General features: G+C 37.5%; 1 protein-coding gene across 29 annotated transcripts in view; it reads right to left on the bottom strand.

Annotated features, from left to right (window-relative positions):
* The window catches only part of NRXN1 (neurexin 1), a 681,183-nt gene that overhangs the window by 357,236 nt on the left and 305,078 nt on the right, over positions 1–18,869 (bottom strand). For all 29 annotated transcript variants that reach the window (XM_058019627.1, XM_058019629.1, XM_058019648.1 and 26 more), the window contains 3 exons: positions 8,727–8,849; positions 3,792–4,173; positions 3,059–3,249 (listed from right to left, as the gene is read on the bottom strand). In XM_058019627.1, coding sequence (XP_057875610.1) covers positions 3,059–3,249; positions 3,792–4,173; positions 8,727–8,849 — 696 coding nt within the window. The remainder of the gene's footprint in view (positions 1–3,058; positions 3,250–3,791; positions 4,174–8,726; positions 8,850–18,869) is intronic.

Raw genomic sequence — 18,869 nt, 5'->3', positions numbered from 1 at the left:
AGCATCAAGTACAACAAGCAAGAATTCCCCTCCACCCAACTTTTTCAGGTCTTGAGTTGCAGCCATGCCAGCCATCTGAGCTATCCTGAAAGCAGGACAGAGAATCTGCTCACGAATAAATGAAAGGAAATTTGCTGTGTAACTGTGCTGGCAGGCTTGAGCTGCATTGCTTTTGCTGCTCAGACTCATTTGTCTTTACGGGTTATTGCTAGAACTGCACCTCAGCACACTTTGCTAATTTTCCCTGGGAGGAAAAATAACACAGTTCTTGGAATCCAAACACAGAATTATTTTCACTCATTTATTTGTCCCCAATTTATAATTTACCCATCTAATTACAGCAATAATTAGGCTGCAGGATGTAATATATGTGTTTCCACAGGTAGCTGCTGAAATTTTACCAGAGGTTATGCAGGGAACTGATATGTGTGATAATGAACTTTCTGTGTTATATAGCCAAATCCTACACCCAAAAGGAAACATATATTGGAAATTCTCTCCCATACTTTTATGGCAGCTGTCTGCTCTCCCAGACAACTTCCATGCTGTGCAGGCTCAACAACACAATCTGTGTCTTATCTTTGTGCTGAATTCACTGTGTATTTGCAAAAACCCACATACAGTGGGTTTCTTTTTCTAGGATGAGCTTGGATTTCAAAATCAGAAATCTGGTAACTCTCAATTACTCAGAATGGTTGCAGGTTTCATACTATCTGCACACAATTATATTTTTCCTAATTATAACTCTGGTTAAGCAGATATAGTGATAACTATTTATCTGGTTAAGCAGATGCAACTGATATCAATACACTATTGATAGCAGGAAGTGTGATTTTGCATTTGCTTTGTTGCGTTGCACAGGACAATGAATTAACTGTAACTATTTATATTAGGAAAGTACACGGAGGGTTTATAGAACAACAGAAACATGCCATTGCAAGAAACACAGATATAAAATAGAAAATAAGCAACTACACTAGATAATTTCTACTAAATATTAAGGAAGGGAAAACAGTAATGAAAGGTGATTTTTTTTCTCCCTTTTAGCCTGCTGGCTAAAAAGCATCAGCTTGAATCCCCTCCCAAATCAAACCAAAATTCTCATGATATACATTGTGCCATATTTAAAGGAAGCTGACTGAGAAAAATATAGTATAATACATTTAAAACAATAAAATAAACTGAGGCATACTGTTAAGAGAAGAGAGATGTTGAGGACCTGTATGTGCTAGACCAGTTTTAGAGAGGTGTTTGCTATATATTCCTGCACTGAACACGTCAGGCTTGTTATTCTTTCACTTTCCACATTCCCTGTGTGGCAAATTATAGAAAATCACCTAACACAATTCACCTTACTCGCTTCAAATCTCAGTATGGTTTCTCTTTTCGTGCTCCTCATTCCTTTTTTTTTTTTTTTTTTTTATTCCGAAGGAATTCAAGGTTAGAATGGATACGGTTTTACTTCAAAAGCGTAAGGCGAAAGCAGCATTCTCAAAGTGCCGCACACAAAGGGATGCTCAGGGATGTTGGGTTTTTCTGGCTGCTTTTTTTTGCTGAGCCCTGGCAGATGCTTTGGTGAGATCACAGCGCTCTCTAGTGCCTTCAGCGAGCACATGGAGAGAGCCTGAGCCCCTTTCCTTAAATAAACCACGGCACCAAGGACCCACCACAATCGCTTTGAAAAATACGTCGAATAAAATGGCTGCGTTAATTATCAGCTCGTAACAGGATTTTTTTTTTTTTTTTTTTTTTTTTTTTTTTTTTTTTTTTGTTATTTTTTTTCCCTACCCATACCGGATTTAGCTACTAGGAAAAGAGGCAAACATATTAAAGACATACAAATATGCATAATTAGTACTGGCCATCTTAAGAATGTCAAGGAACAAGCTGGATGTGTTTTCTACAGCATGAAAAACAATGTTGAAATATTACACAGTATCAATTAAAAAATCAATGATGCTTAAAAGAATGCAAACCCAAGAAACAGCGTGGAACAAATTTCAAATGCTACTCTAGGAAAGGAGTGTAAGCCACCCAGAAAGCTTTATCAGAAATGCCAAGTTTTTAAATAGAAGAATCTCTTATTGAAGATTATGACATATCAGGATACTGTTTTCACAGTCTTTCTTACAATCTTAATAGCACTTTCAAGTGAGGCAAACATGTAAAATATCACAAAATCCAGCATAATTACCAAGGTCAGCTCATTATCTGTGACTCAGAGGTAGTTAAAAGAAAATTCAGCAAGGAATAAGCTCTTGATGGAATATTAATATCTACTTTGAACATCCTGGCTTTTGAAATATCATATTTCTTTGACTGTTATGAAATTTCAGTTTCCCTGCCAAGAGCATTTTTAAAGAATGGTAAAATACACACTACTTTCCCCCAGGACCGGGACATATATTCTTATGTCTGATTAGGTAGTCATTATTTTAAAATTATACTTATACATCCCTTTAGAAAGATATTTTCCTCAGATGCAAATTAGTTTTTCAGAAACCCATCCATAGAACTCATTACTATCACTTATTTTAAAATATACATATGTTTATAACAAATAGATCTTAAGAATCTAGCTGGATTTATAACATGTAGGTTTAGTGCCGGTAACAAAGTTTTACCCCACCTGCCATTGAAATTATGATGCATTACACATTACATACTCATTTAGATGAGTAAGTTATGCTACTTTTGTAACCTATGTTCATGTAAAAGTCAAATTTTTACATAGACATCGTAAGCCTCCTTTAGTCCATCAACTATATTTTGGTTTATATGGGCCGCTTTGTGTTATTATAACTTCTTATCTTGTATGGGTTTTTTTAAATTCCCATGGGATCTTCACATGTTTAAAGTTGTACCTACCTGTGCAGAAGCACTTCTAAACTGGCATTGTCAGGTTGGTTAAGATGATATAATCTATTGTGATCATACTGATTATTATAAAATAAAAGGTTTAATACAAAATTATGCAATTATACAGTACTGTGATTTATTCTGTTTATTATTCTGTAATGGCCCTCATTGTAGATAATACAAGAATCACTGTACTTACTTTTTAGATCTAGATTTCTGGCTCCTGCTGTGCTCTGTGTTGTGATTTTAGTGTCAATCTTTACAGTGTGTAGGTTGTTGGTATCCCTTGATATCATGACATTATGCCACTGGTTGTCATTCAGAGGTTTATTAGAACTTCCCTTGATGAGGTTGGCACCGTTTCCCAAGTCAAACACATAGTGTAAATACCTGGGAAAAAAGAAAAAATTGGAAAAGTTTCCTTTTTCTTTACATAGCAAGGGGACAATAATTAATATGTCTAATATTTTCTATTTGCTTGTGCTCCTCAGCAGCGCTGGCTAAACCAGAGGACAACAATGAATGCCAGATGGGGAAGCAACTGTGATCCCAAGAAATTGCCACTCTTTTGGATGAGTTGAGGTGCAGTCCCAAGTTTCTGGAAAGCAACGAGCACTCCACGTACCAAGACATGCATACATACGTAGAGAGAGAGAACAAGAGGGAGGCTACAAACTAGCACTTCTTTGTGGTAAGCACCAGAGAAGTTATACCTATTATTTACTTTCATACATTTCAGCCATCTAGCTTCATCTGAAAGAAAGAGTCACAATAAAGCACATGAAGTTCAACAGGAAGAAACATTTATCCATCACATCTATCCAGTCAGAAAAAAAAAAATAAAATATTTGCATCCTAAAATTTCCCGTGTATTCCTCCTGCACACACATTTTGAATGGACTGGTTTTGCTGTTACGCTAATCCATACATACCCTTTCACTAATTCAACCACAATGAAATCATTTCCATCGCCACTGTTAAAAAGTATCAATCCATCCAGGGAGGTGGTTTTGAACTGGAAAAAAAGGTGCATAGATGTGTACGCTTGTAGCGTGGCCAGTGCAACATAACTTGCTTTTGTTTTAAAGGTTACAGGGTCTGCTATGATGTTCCTGAACCCGAATCTTGCATTTAGCTCACAATAATCGATGTCTCCATTTTTACATAAGTCAATGTATGCCATGCCATTAAATGTGAGACTCTGCAGATGCCCAATAAAATTAGAAGGCACAGAAGACAGGTAGCGCCGTTCTGTTATTATTCCTGTTTCTATGTTGTGGAACTCCAGCCGTGTGTGATCGCCAGCCATTTGACCTTTAAACAGCAACAAGAAAACACGTGTTAGTCTCTGAAAGGGGAGGTCAAAGAGCACATCATGTGATTAAGCATCTGCATCATTTTCACTCTTTTCAGAATGTGCAAGGCCAATTGTTGTCTCCAAAGGGAATTCTCCCAAATTGATCCTAATTACTGGTAAATCCAGAATCCTTTCCAAAGCATGCAGTACATTTGGATAAGGCCAACAGAAAAATTTCTAAACTGAAACAGTTTACCAGAGTACATTAAACTGCCAACAAAATCCCTCACTTTAGTTACACCTAACCAGATGTGGAGTTTTAGTATAAGAAAAGTGCAATTACTTAATATGAGGAACACAAAGGCCAATCTCAGAGCTAAACCAACAATATCAGAGTCTCATGAAAGAGAAACAGAACAGCTTGAGGGATTTTATTCCGTGTGTTTTGCTTCAATGTGCATGACTAGACTAGCAGCAGGAAGGATTCCTGTTTCAGCTGTCTTGGGTACATTAATGCCAGTCCTGCTGCAAAAAGCCCTGTGTGGCAAGGGTGGAGAGCGGCTTGAAAGCAACTGGCTTTGTACCATGGGGATAAACCATGGGAGAAGGGGCAGAGCCCAAGGCATGGGCAGAGCAGAAAGCCTGCAGGAAGGGCACATGCCAGCGTTCTGTAATCCTGGAAACCACAAGGGACTTGCTTACATTGGAAAGGTGGCCAAAACAAACCCCAGAGCTGCCTTTGAGTTCTCTCTGCCATGCCTGGACCACTGCAGAGCAAGGAGGCTGAAATCTGCTGACTGCAAAGCTAATCTGGAGGAAAGGATCAGCACTGCCAGAGTACACTGCATACAGGTCAGGTAAGTTTTTAAGCTAGTTATTAAATACATTACACAGCACATCAAAACTGTGTTCACTGAAGAGCTCCTTCTTCTGACAGAACACCAAATTTTTTTCCATTCTTATTTTAAAGAAGTAGGGCACTATTTTCACAGGGCTGATTCATGGTCACATTGTGTGGAAAACCAGCTTCTTATTACTAATGAATTTTACCACTTAATGTACCTTTTGCAAACCATTTTGCAAATTCCCTAGTTCCTTAGCTGTTTCATGTCTCTCATGGAGTACAGAGAAAGTGAAGAGCAGACTAGTCAGGCTGGAATAAATACTGGCATGAAACTGCTCCAATACAAATTCTCACAGTGGCAAAGCTGTTGACAAGCCAAGTTCCCTCTGTCCAACCCCAAATATTCTATTCCAAGAGTGAGTGTGAGCACTGCCCCAGGCTGGACATGTCAGAAGTGGTGCACAAAGCCTGGAGGAGGCTGGCACAGCTGTACCTCTGTAGGTGTCATAAGCAAGTGTCTGTGGATATGTGTGTGACAGGGAAAAGACAAGGGAAAGAGAAATGTCAATATCTGAGATATGCCCAGGGAGATGAATTCACAAGCAGCTTAAACCACAGTACTGAGATACAAGTACAGAAATCAGTGAAGTTATAGGGAAAATAGCTCTGTAATTTTAATGCCATTCAGGCACAAAAATTGCTCTAATAATTTATGATAAATATTTACAAGTAGCTTACTTAGCTTTGGGATGAGTTGTGTAAGAGAACTTGTCATTGAACACCACCTGCACTCACAGGGCTGAGCACCTTAAACCCCAGGGGCAGCCTTGATGTTCTTGTTTCTAAACATCAGTTCTGAAGATACAATTTTCCCTGAATGTATTAAGGAAAAGTGGGTTCTTCCATGCAGTAATGAGTCAGGGAGCTGTCTTGAAAAATGGCAAATGTGTAATTTTTGCTGGGACAAGAGCTGTATGTTGGATCACAGCCAAAGAGATGAGGATCAGGTTTCAGAGAGGAACATTATATATTCCAGTCTTGTATCCCTTCAGATGGCATTCCAATAATGTCATGGCAAAAATCCACCAAGCTTTGGCCTCTAGCACAATATCCCCACTACATTAAATGCATTTCTTTCTTGAGCATAGTAATAAAAAAGTTCCAGAATCTGGGCTCACATCCCAACATTTCAGTTCTACAAACATGCAAACAGGACTTGAGATTTCACATAATGCTCCACAGGCTTTGTAAATGCAGCAATGAAGTAAAAAAGAATGTAGTTTGTACTTACAAGGTTGAGTGTTTGGGGATTTGTTGGTGTGGTTTTTTTTTTTTTTTTTTTGGTCTGGTTTTGGTTGTTTTCTTTTTTCTTTAAGTTCATCAGATTTGTGGAAAAACATCATACAAAGGGGCAATTGAATATCTGTTCATAACCATAGGCTATTCTGTTACCCAAATTTAGTGAATTTCCAATCATTTTTATTTTCTATGCAATCTTAGACAACAAGGCTTATTAGGGCTGGAAATATTTCAACTCTTCTGTGATGAGTAACTTCTTCAAAACCACTTGCATGGCTTCCAAAGAAAACTAGTTATGACTGAATTATATTATGTATCCATGCACACATCATGCATTTGTCAAAGAGGACCAAGCACAACTCACAAATAAACCAGTGGTATTTTAAAATCTGTAAAAATTAGAAAGTCAGGCTGAATTATTTAATAGATTTTCCTGCAGCTTAAGTTTTCTGGATCTGATGGGGATTCCTTCATATGGGGCAGAGGAAATGGAATCAGAAAGGAAAACAACAGTTGGAAGGAGAAAGCTGGGATTTTTAGCAGGAAGCCAGTTTACTTCCTTATTCTCCTCATAAAACGATAATAACTTTTCACATGAAAAATTAATGGGTTGTATTTTAACCAAATTTCTGATTGTGGGAACATCTGAAGAAAAGTTCGAAGCAGTTTAGAACAAGCACATTTTAATCCCATAAGGCAACCTTTTCCCTATCTTTCAGGAAATTCAAAGCTGCTACATATTAAATTCTATTAGACACATTTGAAATTTAAACTTGTAAAGGCTTTTAAAACACTCGGTGTTGAAAAAAACCCAAAATAACCCCACCCTCTAAAAATAAAACGAAACAAAATTTCTCACCACTTACACAGCAACAAAGATTTACTTTGGAGGAAAAGTGACATTCCTGGAACTAACAGATTGCCCACATTTAAAGTTCCCTCTGTTTCTTCCCATACAGCATTTTCCTCCTCATTGGTGGAGGAGGCCAAAGATTGACTGCACAGATTCCTACAAGGAGTTTAGGAATTATAGGATGTCTTTTTCCCTCCAAAATATTGGGATGAGTTTCTCCTTTTGGATTAATGACATTAAACATTTGTGCACTATGCAAATGCAGACAAGTTCCAGCTTGAAGAACTGAGAGGGAATTCAAGTCAACTGGCCATTTTTGGATGTGCATACTGGTTGTGGAAAGAATACAAATGTTGCCCCAGAAAGCTGGACCCAGGTTATGTAACTTGCAGCATTTGTAAATTAGAAATCTGGCATGAGGAACCCAGGAATGATGCATTTGGATCTTGCACCGGATTTTGATCTAAACTATTTTCTCTATATTAGAATCTGCCTTGAGTAGCAGTTGAAGCAGCAAGATTATAATATTTTTTGTTACACTTCTGCCTATATTATCAAAAAGAAAATAAATTATTAAGGCCATCTGTATTCTTGAGAAAAAGACCCTAGGCATCATAACATACACAGACTACAGTGCTGAAAGATATATGGTAATTTCTGATTCTAGAAAATATGTTCTTGCAACTGTATGAATTATTTTCCTACCAGTGACAAGACCCCCAGTGTTCTGTTGAGGTGAAAAGGGATTATTAAAGAAGTCACTCCTCTTAAAAAAAAAAAAAAAGGCAAAACATTTAAGTTGTTACCATTTTAACAAAGCTTAGAACCAATGATAAAAGTTGTTTAATGCTACACAAAACCAAAGGATAATTCTAAATAGCTAACAAAAAATTTAGGCACATTCTGCTGTGCAAGGAATCAGGGCCAGAAGCCAGACAACATGCATGTGAACACTGTCTTGTACAGGGCAAAATAAATGTGTTCTCTAATCACATTTCTGATAATATAAATACAGAAACACATTTCTATCATCTGCTAGCATGCCTGCCATTTTTTTTTCTCCCACCCCAACTGCTATTTAAGTATTTGAGAAAAACATGCTGCCTAATATATAATTATTGAGGACAGCTGATGCAAGATTCAAATCGCAGTAGAATATCCTTCAAATGTTTATTAAATTCTTTCTTCCAGCAGTGGCTTAGAGTTTAGCCCTAACAATGTGTTGCCAAAAGCATTTTGCTAGCCTTCTCATTAGTGATGTATTAAATCACTTCTCTCCAATCACTGTATAAAAACATTCATTTAAGTCAGCACGAAGGTTTTCATTAATTTCAATAGCAGCCTTAGAGCAACATTAATAGCAAGTGTAATAACACACTTCTTGTAGCAGCATTCTAAGATGCATAACATGAATTTTGAATCTTACCCAGGAAAAAGAAAAAAAAACAAAACCCATGTTTCTCTCAGATAGAGTAATTTAACTTCTGTATAATTTTTTTGGGTTTTTTTTTTTTTTTTTTGTTTTGCTTTGTGTTCCTCCCCCCCAGCAAGATGGAATTTCAGTGCCACAGTACCTGTCACAGCCTGCTGGTCATCCACCATTAACTTTAAACCTTTTCCTCGCCGCACCACGCGCACTGTGTGCCACTCATTATCATTGAGGTTATAGCCAGCAAAAAGGGTTTCTGGGCCTTTGCCTGTAGGACATGCCAAACAGTCATTATGCAATCTTTAAAGCAGTTTACATGTGAACCTCACAGAGAAAGAGAGAAAACAGAGAGACTGGCTGGGCAAATGTTAAAACTCACCAAAAGTCACAGCAAACAAGAAAATTACCAAGTATAAGCAAAACATAGAGCTACTAAGTACTCTATACTACAGAACTATAAAATTAAAACACTTCTAATGTCTATTTAGCTATGTAACCACATTGTATACGCACCAGGTTTTCATAAATAGGCACAGTCAACATGGATTTAATTATTCACTTTTCAATCTCATACGGGCCTTTAAGAAATAGGATTAGTGAGCCAAAAGAACTTCAAGTATGCATTTACAAGACTGGATTTTTAAAATGCTCCTTTATTAAAAATAATTTGGTGGAAAATAAAAAGTGGTGTGTGTGCATGTATTATATATTTTTTTAATCTTTGTCAACATGTTTGTTTATCTTTTTTATTAGGACTTATCAGAACATCACCTATTACCATGACTTGCTATTATTCAGATCCAGTACCTTCTGCTGTTAGCAGATCTTCAAACCATGCTTTCCTTCTTCATGTAATGGATATGTTTTTTTTTTTGTTTTTTTTTTGTTTTTTTTTTTTTGTGAAATCTGCTATTTCCCAGCAGTAGAGCAAACACTTCTCATGCAAATTCTGTATATAGCACAATGTACTTGTGACAACCGAAGTATTCACAAACCTAGGAAAAAGGATACCTTTAATGCCCAGGAAAAGATTTCTCATAAGAAAAGTATTATGGATGTTGTGCCTTGCACTGTTGACTAAGAGAGAAAGAAAAACCCTGACTTTGTACTGTCATTGATATGAATAGATGATAGACTAAGTGCTGCATTAATAGATCAAAATTCATGTGGTGACTGTCCAAAAAGCAAAGCTAATCTGCTATAAACAAATTGCATTCTTGTAAAACAGAGACCTCCCTAGCCTGTTTTACAGTTCCTTTGGCAGAATAAATGCTGCTGATAAATAAAAGTTGTCAATTAAATTCTGGACTCCTCTGTGCAAAAGAGAAACAGAGCTCCTGCAGCTAGTCCAGAGGAGGGCTACAAAGATGATCAAGGGACAGGAGCATCTCTCTGATGAGCAAAGGATGAAGGACTGGGGCTGTTCAGCCTTGAAAAGAGATGACTGAGAGGGAACCTCATCAGTGCCCATGAATATGTACAGGGAGGGGCCAGAGGATGGACCAGGTGCTCAGTGGTGCTGGGCAGTGGGACAAGGGACAACAGGCAGGAGCTGAGGCTCAGGAAGTTCCATCTGAACATCAGGAAGAAGTTCCTTACTGTGCAGGTGACAGAGCACTGGAACAGGTCACTCAGGTAGGCTGTGGATATCCCCCCTCTATGGGGATATTCAAGAATATCTGGACACACTCCTGAGCCATGGGATGCTCTGGGATGAAACTGCCTCAGCTGGGAGGTTGGATCACATACCCCACTGTGGTTCTTTCCAGCAGGACCCATCCTGTGATTCTGTGTGAGAGACATATTATAAAATAACTTTTGACCAGAAACATTGGGGTTACCCCGAGTCACACTATTACCTCCACTGTGCCTTCCAGGTGACTCTATCCCATGTGTCAGGCTTGCTCTGAAAGGGACAAGCAACTAGCTCTGAACCTCTCCCACTTTTCTCTCGGGATCCTGTTCCATCCAGCACAGGCTAACTGCGATGGGTGAGTTCTGTTAATAAAATCAAAGCCTAAAATCAAAGCCTTTCTGACTTCAGAACTACACAGAAGGAAAAGGACACTAAGATCTTGATGTAGCTGTTCAGCATATCGGACAGTTTTCATCACAGACATTTTCCATCTTCTGTCAGCAATTTTTAAATTGCTGCTGGTTTATTGCCCTGCTTTTATATGCAACCTTTGCTATTTTGGGCATGCCAAGGGATCTCCAGGAACAAAAATGCAAAGCAAAAGCAGTGAGAGTCTCATAACACTGTTTCTCTGTGTCTATGTTGACACCAAGCTAGCAAAGGTGCCCAAGCCCAGCAGAAGCAGATGATTGGGGTCAACTACATGATTCATTCTGTTCCTTAAGTGTTTACTTTCTTTCACAAGAGAAAGACCAGTTTTGCATAAAGCTTAAGTGAATAATATTATCTTTGAATGTGCTGGTATAGATGCAGTGACTAAAACCTTAAGCAATTTATTTTAGGCACTTCAGTGGAAGCAATTCTACCTAGATTTGGAGAAAACAGATGGATTTTTTTAAAAAAAGCTGAAATAACATGAGAAAAATCTTAGTGAGAGTCATTAAGCCTGCCTAGGTGCACACCATTTAATAAGATTGTAAACATATTCCTACTTATTTGTTAGTCCAAACTTTTTTTTTTTAATTTTTAAAGTAGTTGAACCACTTAGTCTCCATTATCTTGCTTCATATCTCTAAAAGACCTAAAAGCATATGCAATTTTAATTTACTCTCACATTAACAACCCTCTGTAGTGCCTCTTTTGTGCAAAGGTGCCTCAGTGTACGCTATTATCAAATCCAGCTTGGGCTGCTCACATTTACAGGCAAATCTATCTATTCTATTTTAATGGCTGGGGACTTGTAAACTCTTCCTGTTGTAAAATTAAATGTGTGCTTTCCATCAGTCTATTTCCCTTGCAAGAGCACTCAGAGTAAGAAAATCAGGTCAGAACTCGGTGAAAGCTGCCTGTTCCCACTGCACACAATCCAAGAGAGGATAAAGGGGACCCCTGGTGAAAGGGCTCTGAAAAGGACAAACCTTGGTGTGACACACCACGGGAGCAGTGCACTGAAAAGAGTCCAGGCCTTGGACAAACTACCCACTTGCATGGAAAAGAGACCTTTCTTTCCTGGGGCTGATCTCTAACAGAGAAAAAGGGATTTTCATTTGTCACAGAGGGTACAAGAAACTACAAAATAGCCAGGCCAGTGCCCAGGGATCGTGCATCTACCTGTCCCATCATGCTGCTTCTCTGCTAAGTAGGGCAGTTTTCCATGGAAGCTGAAGAGGGAGAAAAGAAAGGATGGATGCTCAACATTCCTGTGATAATGCAGGGCTTGGGATGCTTCCTGGCCAAGGACAGGCTTTTCCCTGTGTCTTTTCACACAGAAAAGCAGCAAATATGATTGTGAGCAGAGTATTCAGGAGAAAATTGTCTAAATGCTTAAACATAAAACCATGTAGGAATCCATTGATACCACAAGACTACCAGAACTGCAGAAGAAAACTCTTAACATACTCTGTTAAATGTCATTGGTCAACCTGAAGCATAGCTCATATTAGTACTTTCCTCACTGACTTTCAAATGTATTGAACTAAAATTAATTTAAACATCATATTGAGATCATACAGAGTCTTTTTCTGCCCTGGTTACATTTATGGTGAATCTACTATAAATTTATATCTACAATATCATTGGCTCTCCAGTCTTTTTCTAACTTTACACTGATCTGACTCCACTTCACTTAAATCACACCTGCAGAAAGTGCTCTTAAATGAGTGTATTTAAATAAGAATTGGCATACTTCCTTTTTTTTTTTTTTTTTTTTTTTTGTCAAGGGGCATTCTGGGATTTAAAAAAAAAAATTGTTCTGTATCTCCCACAAGAAGAAAAGCAAGAGCCCCAATAAAAAAGTGTGTGTGCATATATGTAAATTTTTTTTTACATGGACTGCTACTATTTTTCCAAACTTATGTCTCTCCACTCCTATTTCCCATACTGTCCTTCCCCTGGAACTCATCCGTCTCTTTCTAGACAGGACATGGTTATTTTGCTTCACACACCCAGCCAGCACTGGCTCACTTTCTGAGTTACTGATTCTCTCAGATAGTAAAACCTTATTCATAAACCTCCTCTTTCTGAGACAAGATGCAAACTGGAAAAAAAAATCCATTATTCCTCTTGCTTAAGTATGACATTTATTATCAACTTCTATGTTCAGCTCTTTTCCTATTTTTAAAGGCTTAAAGAACCACCAGATTTTATGCATCCTTAGAGAAAATGAAGAGTACCAAATAAAAGATGCACTGTCACTTTTATGGCTATCATGGTTTGCTCAGAGTCCGTCATGCCAGTAAAATTTCCACATCCATTTGAAAGCGGATAATTGCTTGTACAAACACCTTTTTTCAAAGCAAAATGCAGACTGTGCAGTCAGTCAATACAGGCACAAATCTTAGTGGTGCAATTCATTATGAGCTAAGAGACATAAAACCCTAAATATTCCCAGGTATATATTTACTTTGGCATCCAAAGCAGAGCTTACTTTGTTGTCAGCACATCAGCAGGAACTTAACAGCCTTTCCAAAGTTAAAGGAAAAAAGTATGAATTTCCCAAAGGAAAAAAATAAAAATCTCATTTACAGCACACTGAATAGTCTAAATTTTCTCAGGAGATTCCTATTCTCTTTACTACCTTGTGAGGAGCTTATTCAGCCTAACTCAAGTGCTGAAGATTTGCTGAATTCCAACAAGTCAATCAATTAACTTTAATATGCACAACTTTTCCTCTTAGAGATATCTATCCTGTGGTACTTTACTTTTTAACCAACTACTTGAACTGAATTAATGATTTTGAAAGAAGATACTAGCTCTTGCATTGTACCAAAACATGTTCAAAATGAGTTGTCTGAATTTGTTTCTCATAACGCAATCCACCACTACTACTAAGGCATATGGCGAAATGCTTGGAGCATTCAATTCTGCCATCAAAACAGATATGAAATATAGAAAGAGGCATTATAAACAGAGACTATCAAGGGAGACTGGGTGGTTCGGTGAATGCTGTACTAAGCAGTGGAATCCAGGCAAATCACTACTATTTATTTATTAGTCAGCAAAAGAAAGATCAGTGGTTCCAGCCTGGTTTGCTGATAGAAAACAGTGCATACTACAGCTGTCAGTAACAAGACAAAAAGACATTCGGACAAGAAGACCAAAACCTGGGACCTACTCAGTTAATAAAGTTACTTGAGGTCAGGGTTGTCAAGATTTCAGCTAAAATAATAAATATTTTAGGATTCAGCTTGCTATGTATAGACAGCTGTGTGGCTCTCAGACCTGGTGCACAACAAGAGGGCTCTGGGCCGTCTCAGTTATCCTGCTTCCAGAGTAAATTTAGCATGCCTCCAATCCAGGCTTGTGTTCCAGCCCTCAGCCAGACTCACAGTCACTGAGCAAACCTCATGAGGCATCTGCATTACCAGGCTGCAGCACAAAAGGTTCAGGAGAAATTCCTCCAGAGCAAGAGCAGAAACACAAGACATGCAGGGTAAGGCATCCTAACCTTCACTGTCCTTCCTATAGCTGGCTGCAGAAACTTTGCTGGTCTTCCAAAGCACTCATTCGCACAGCTGAGCTCAAAAAGTCAATTAATACACTAAATCAACTGTGTTTTAAATGACTGTGCTGGTGTCATCCCAAAATTCCCTTGGCTAAATGTGTTTCTTGCCAACAGAAAAGCTACATTGCCTGTTAAACATCAGAAATGTGTATCAGGTTATCATTTATAGCTAATTGATAGGTAAACTTGAAAAAAAATCTAATTGCAAGTCAAATAAATTGTGTCCACTGTGTTTTCTCGCCAGCAGACTCATATGGAAAATTCCACAAGAATAGCACATTCACTGAATTGTATCAAGAAAAACATATCAATCTTGCATAGCTTGATCCAAATGCTTCAGCCCACAATAGTTTTATTATAGACAAAATTGCTTTTGGCAATTTGGGTAATGTATTGGCAGTTAAGGATATTTTTATCCTTTTTTTTTAACAAAATTTGACATTTCAGAAATTAAAATGAAAGAGATTGGAGCTGCTAATATCATCCATCAGCCTTCACGGCAGCTGTACAACAGATTTGCTCATACTCCTTAGAATAACAGGAATATAGTATTAAATATTTCCATCTAGGCATATCTATATTTCTCATATAGAAATTTAGAAAGCTAAACAAGGTACTTTTGAAAATCCTACTGGCTTCCCCTACATGGTCAAACTACAAACAGACTGCATTTAATGTTGACCTAGTTCACTAGCAAGGAGAAACAGCTTACACAGTGAAAAATCCATGGAAGGATATAAAAATGACCAATGCAGGAATCAAGCACCATATCCAGCTCTGAGGGCACAGAGTTTTCATTTGTCTGGTTCTTTTCTCTAAATTTGCTTCCCTGACCACGGTCTGAGTTGCCGTGCATTTTCCTCCTCCCAGCTTTGTCTTTCTTTTGGAAATGGTTTAATTTAGGGTGAAATATCACACATACTCATCCATTTATCTTCTTTTAAGCGGTGAGATATTCACTGTGACACAGCTGATGTCTAAACAGAGCCAGTGGATCCAGGTGGGAAGGCAGAACACAGGCAGAGCTATTGGACTAAATTAAATCTAAGGATTCTGCCAAGAAAGGTGCTGCTGATGAGCCACTGTCTCGTGAAAGTCTATTCTCCACAAATAGAACCCGCACTCAATTTCAGCAAGATGGAGAAAGAAAGAAAAACATCAGAAAGCAGTAAACTTTAGAGTTGCAAGTCCCGGCCTCTAGAATTTCCTGCTAGATCAAAGGTTATGTAGAAGAGAGACATAGTCTCTCAAAAGCGTGCCTTGGTGGTCAATAATTGGGTCTATAAGAATTTGAAGTGTATTTTCTAAAAAAAAAAAAGAGGTTGAAGTTGCAATTACAACTCTCTGTGAACTCAGAGCACATGAGAGGATAAAACTGATCTTGCATTATGACCCATCTAAGAGACTTCTCTCAGTATAACTTAAAACATTTGTGGCTTAAAATTTGTTGCATTTTAATTTAGTTTTGTAACTCATCTATCTAAGCAAGTGAAACATAAACAGATCTAAGACATGTAATTTTCCTTTTTCTTGGAATTAACAAAAGAAAAGTATCTTTTAAAAGCAGCTAAACCCAGAAGTCAGCTAGATCCCTGTATTTTTAATAAGAGCGCAGTTCCTCTTTCATACTGCTCTCTGAGGATCGTGACTATCAGAAAATGTGCGAAAGGTATTAAACCTTGTATGAATCTACCCCAAGGCCCTGAACTAAAGCAAAGTCAATGAGCATGAAAAAATATGGTTGCTGCTTTGTCAGCTCACTGCTGAATGCTCTGAGACATTTTCAGAAATCACGGTGAACCTGGCAATTGACTTTGCTGTAGGTGAGGTGAGCATGAACTTTCAATACCTGGCAGTCCTGTGCTAATTTAAAGAAAACTGGAGTGCAAGATTATGTACTCTGTATTTACTGCAGATAAAGAAATGTGCACTTCCAAAGACTTTGCAGCTTTAAAATCACACTACAAGGTCATATCCTGCCTTGAATCAGGCTAGATATTTAAAATGCACTCGAGACTTATCAATGTGAGTTGGAATTCAGCAGATTCAATTCCACAAACTACTTGTGTGGCTTTAGTAAATCTTAATTTTTTTTCACATTAACCTGACATAGCTGCTGTAATGAAAAATTCCACAGATTTTAAGCTGAATATGTTTGAGCATTTTGTCAAACTTAAAACACTTTCAATACCTTTGACTCCATTCTACCTAAGCTACTGCTGTACTTTAGGAAAGCAGCAATTTCCCAAGCCTTCTATCCCATTTAATAACTGATTTTTTTTTTAAAATATCATCCACCATAAGCTTACATATTGCATGAAAAAGAAAATGGGAAATTTTAATCCCTTAAAAAGTCTGGAATTCTCCCATGCAGGATTTTTGAATTACACTGAGCTTTCTAATTATGAAAGCTTGTTTCAATGGAAAATTCTTTTTAGGTCTTATTAAAAAAAAACTTTGTAAAACTGCTGGAGAAAAGAGTGACTAATTCATCTAGAGTTATTATTAATTTTTCTCCCCTCTATAAAAAGAATAGGATCGGAAATAATGAGAAATTATGTGGGAACTTAGGAACTCCTATGCAAAATAGTACTAAAACTAACATTGAACCCCAATTTAAAGCAATATTAAAAATTCAATTTTTAAAAAAGTAAATATTCATTATTCAGATGTTACTTTAATGGCAGGCAGAATCTCTAATATTCATTATTTCTGTATAAATTCAGAGTTTTATCAATACTACTGATTTGTGAGATGTGGCTTAAAGTAGGGGAAAACAGCAATGCTAATACAAATTGAAGTTTCTCCTTTCCTAAGAAGGGTTGATTTTTACTTCAGCAGACTCATTATTCTGGTCTTGACTACCAAACCAAAAGACCCAAACCTTAAAAAGCACAGAGACAGAAAGACATATTTCTTGTCATGGATTTCTAGGAGCAGGAAGAACATTCCACTAAGTTTTCAAAATAATGGACTGTGCTACACCTGACAATCTCCATTTCCTTAGACAGCATCTCTACAAGTTACTGCTCAAATAAGGTGCCCTGAGCTTCCAGGGGAATTTTGCTGCCTCCTCTGAGCCCAAGAGATCTGGAAGATTGGAAGAAGGATTTCACAGTAAGATGGCTATCTGAATAACTTTTATAATGTGGACCTTAATCCATGTCATTCAGCTGATAAAAAAATAAGACTGAGAGCCAAATGTGCTCCAGGCAACAGATGCATCAAGCAGATCTCCAAGTACCCTTAGGAGCCTGAAGAACCTGTGCTACTTCCTTCCACTTACACCAGTGAAGTAAAAATAACCTAACTTACAGCAATCTTTGTAGGAAAAGTAGGCACACATTTGATTATTTCATTTCTTTTTCACTGAGAGAATTGGAATATTTGTTGTATATTGGCTAGATTACAAGTGACAGCAGGAAAAAAAAAGAAGCAACAGCTTTGCCACATTAGCCTTTCTGACATTGATATTGACTGTGCCCATTTATATCAAAACCATGGCTGTCAAAACTCATTACATTTTAAAGTATAAGAAAGCACAACTTAAGTATGCTTATCCATAATTTACCTTTTTATAGAAAAAATTATCTTTATGTTTAGCTAAATTAACATAACAGAAAAAAACCTCATTTAGATATTTTCTTTGACCGTTATATCTTGCACAATGTTCTTAAGAATAAGCAGATTGGAAACTAGCTGGCATAGAAAGGAAGAGAATTTGGACTGTGACTTTATTTTAAGAATAGGCTCCTCTTAATTCACAGGTGTCTTCATCCCAAAAACAGTGGTTATAAAATAGTTACAACTAAATCTCACACTCATATCCTTTATTTTTTTTTTTTGTAATTTAAATGCTGAATTATAACATTTTGCCTAATTAAGAATAATGATAATAATGTTTAAATATTTATTATTATTGATTGTTTAACTGTTTTAAAACATTTTTATAATCATCATGGATCAAAAAGCACAATTTCTTGACACTGCTTATTCTTGGATACTTCTAGGCAGACATGAGTCAGGGAAGGAGGACTAAAATAGACATTTCAGATTGTTTTCAGAAATCACAAATGGATGAATACAAAGGTTGATCCCTACTCTATGATCAGCCTCCACTGAATTTGATGGGTATACTCTTGCATGCCTGAGTAGAAAAGCACAGCTTTAGTACATGGAATTGTTTCTAACATTGAGAGAATCTCTCCAGTGCTCTTGTGCCATTTATCATCTCTTTAGGGCCGTGCTCAGCATCAGCAAGTGACAATTTTTTATGTAACAAAACAAGTAAGCTTCTTGACAGAAGTGCCTACTTGCACTTTCTTAAGGTGTGCCCTGTATCTTGATTAATGGCAATTTTAGGGAATCAAGAATTCGTGTTGCTGACTTTCAGGGGCAGTGCTGCTCTTATTCACAGCCAATTAGCTCCTCAGCTGGGTTCCTAAGTGCCTTGTATCATGTCAGTGCTGGTGGCAGCTGTCTCCTGCTAGCTGGAGATGTGAGACGCTTCTTCCCTCCAGAGCAAACGTTGTGGTCCTTTACTCCCAGGAGACAGCACACTTGTTTTCAAGCTGCTGAAATGTTACACAGCAAAAACTGCAGAGACAGTTCAAAGTATACCAGCAACCACAACAAAAGTTCAGCAGGCA

This window comes from Melospiza georgiana, chromosome 3, assembly GCF_028018845.1.
Source record: "Melospiza georgiana isolate bMelGeo1 chromosome 3, bMelGeo1.pri, whole genome shotgun sequence".
NCBI classification, from domain to species: domain Eukaryota; kingdom Metazoa; phylum Chordata; class Aves; order Passeriformes; family Passerellidae; genus Melospiza; species Melospiza georgiana.
Note: the sequence above shows the minus strand (reverse complement) of the source record. Positions and strands in the feature narration are given on the sequence as shown.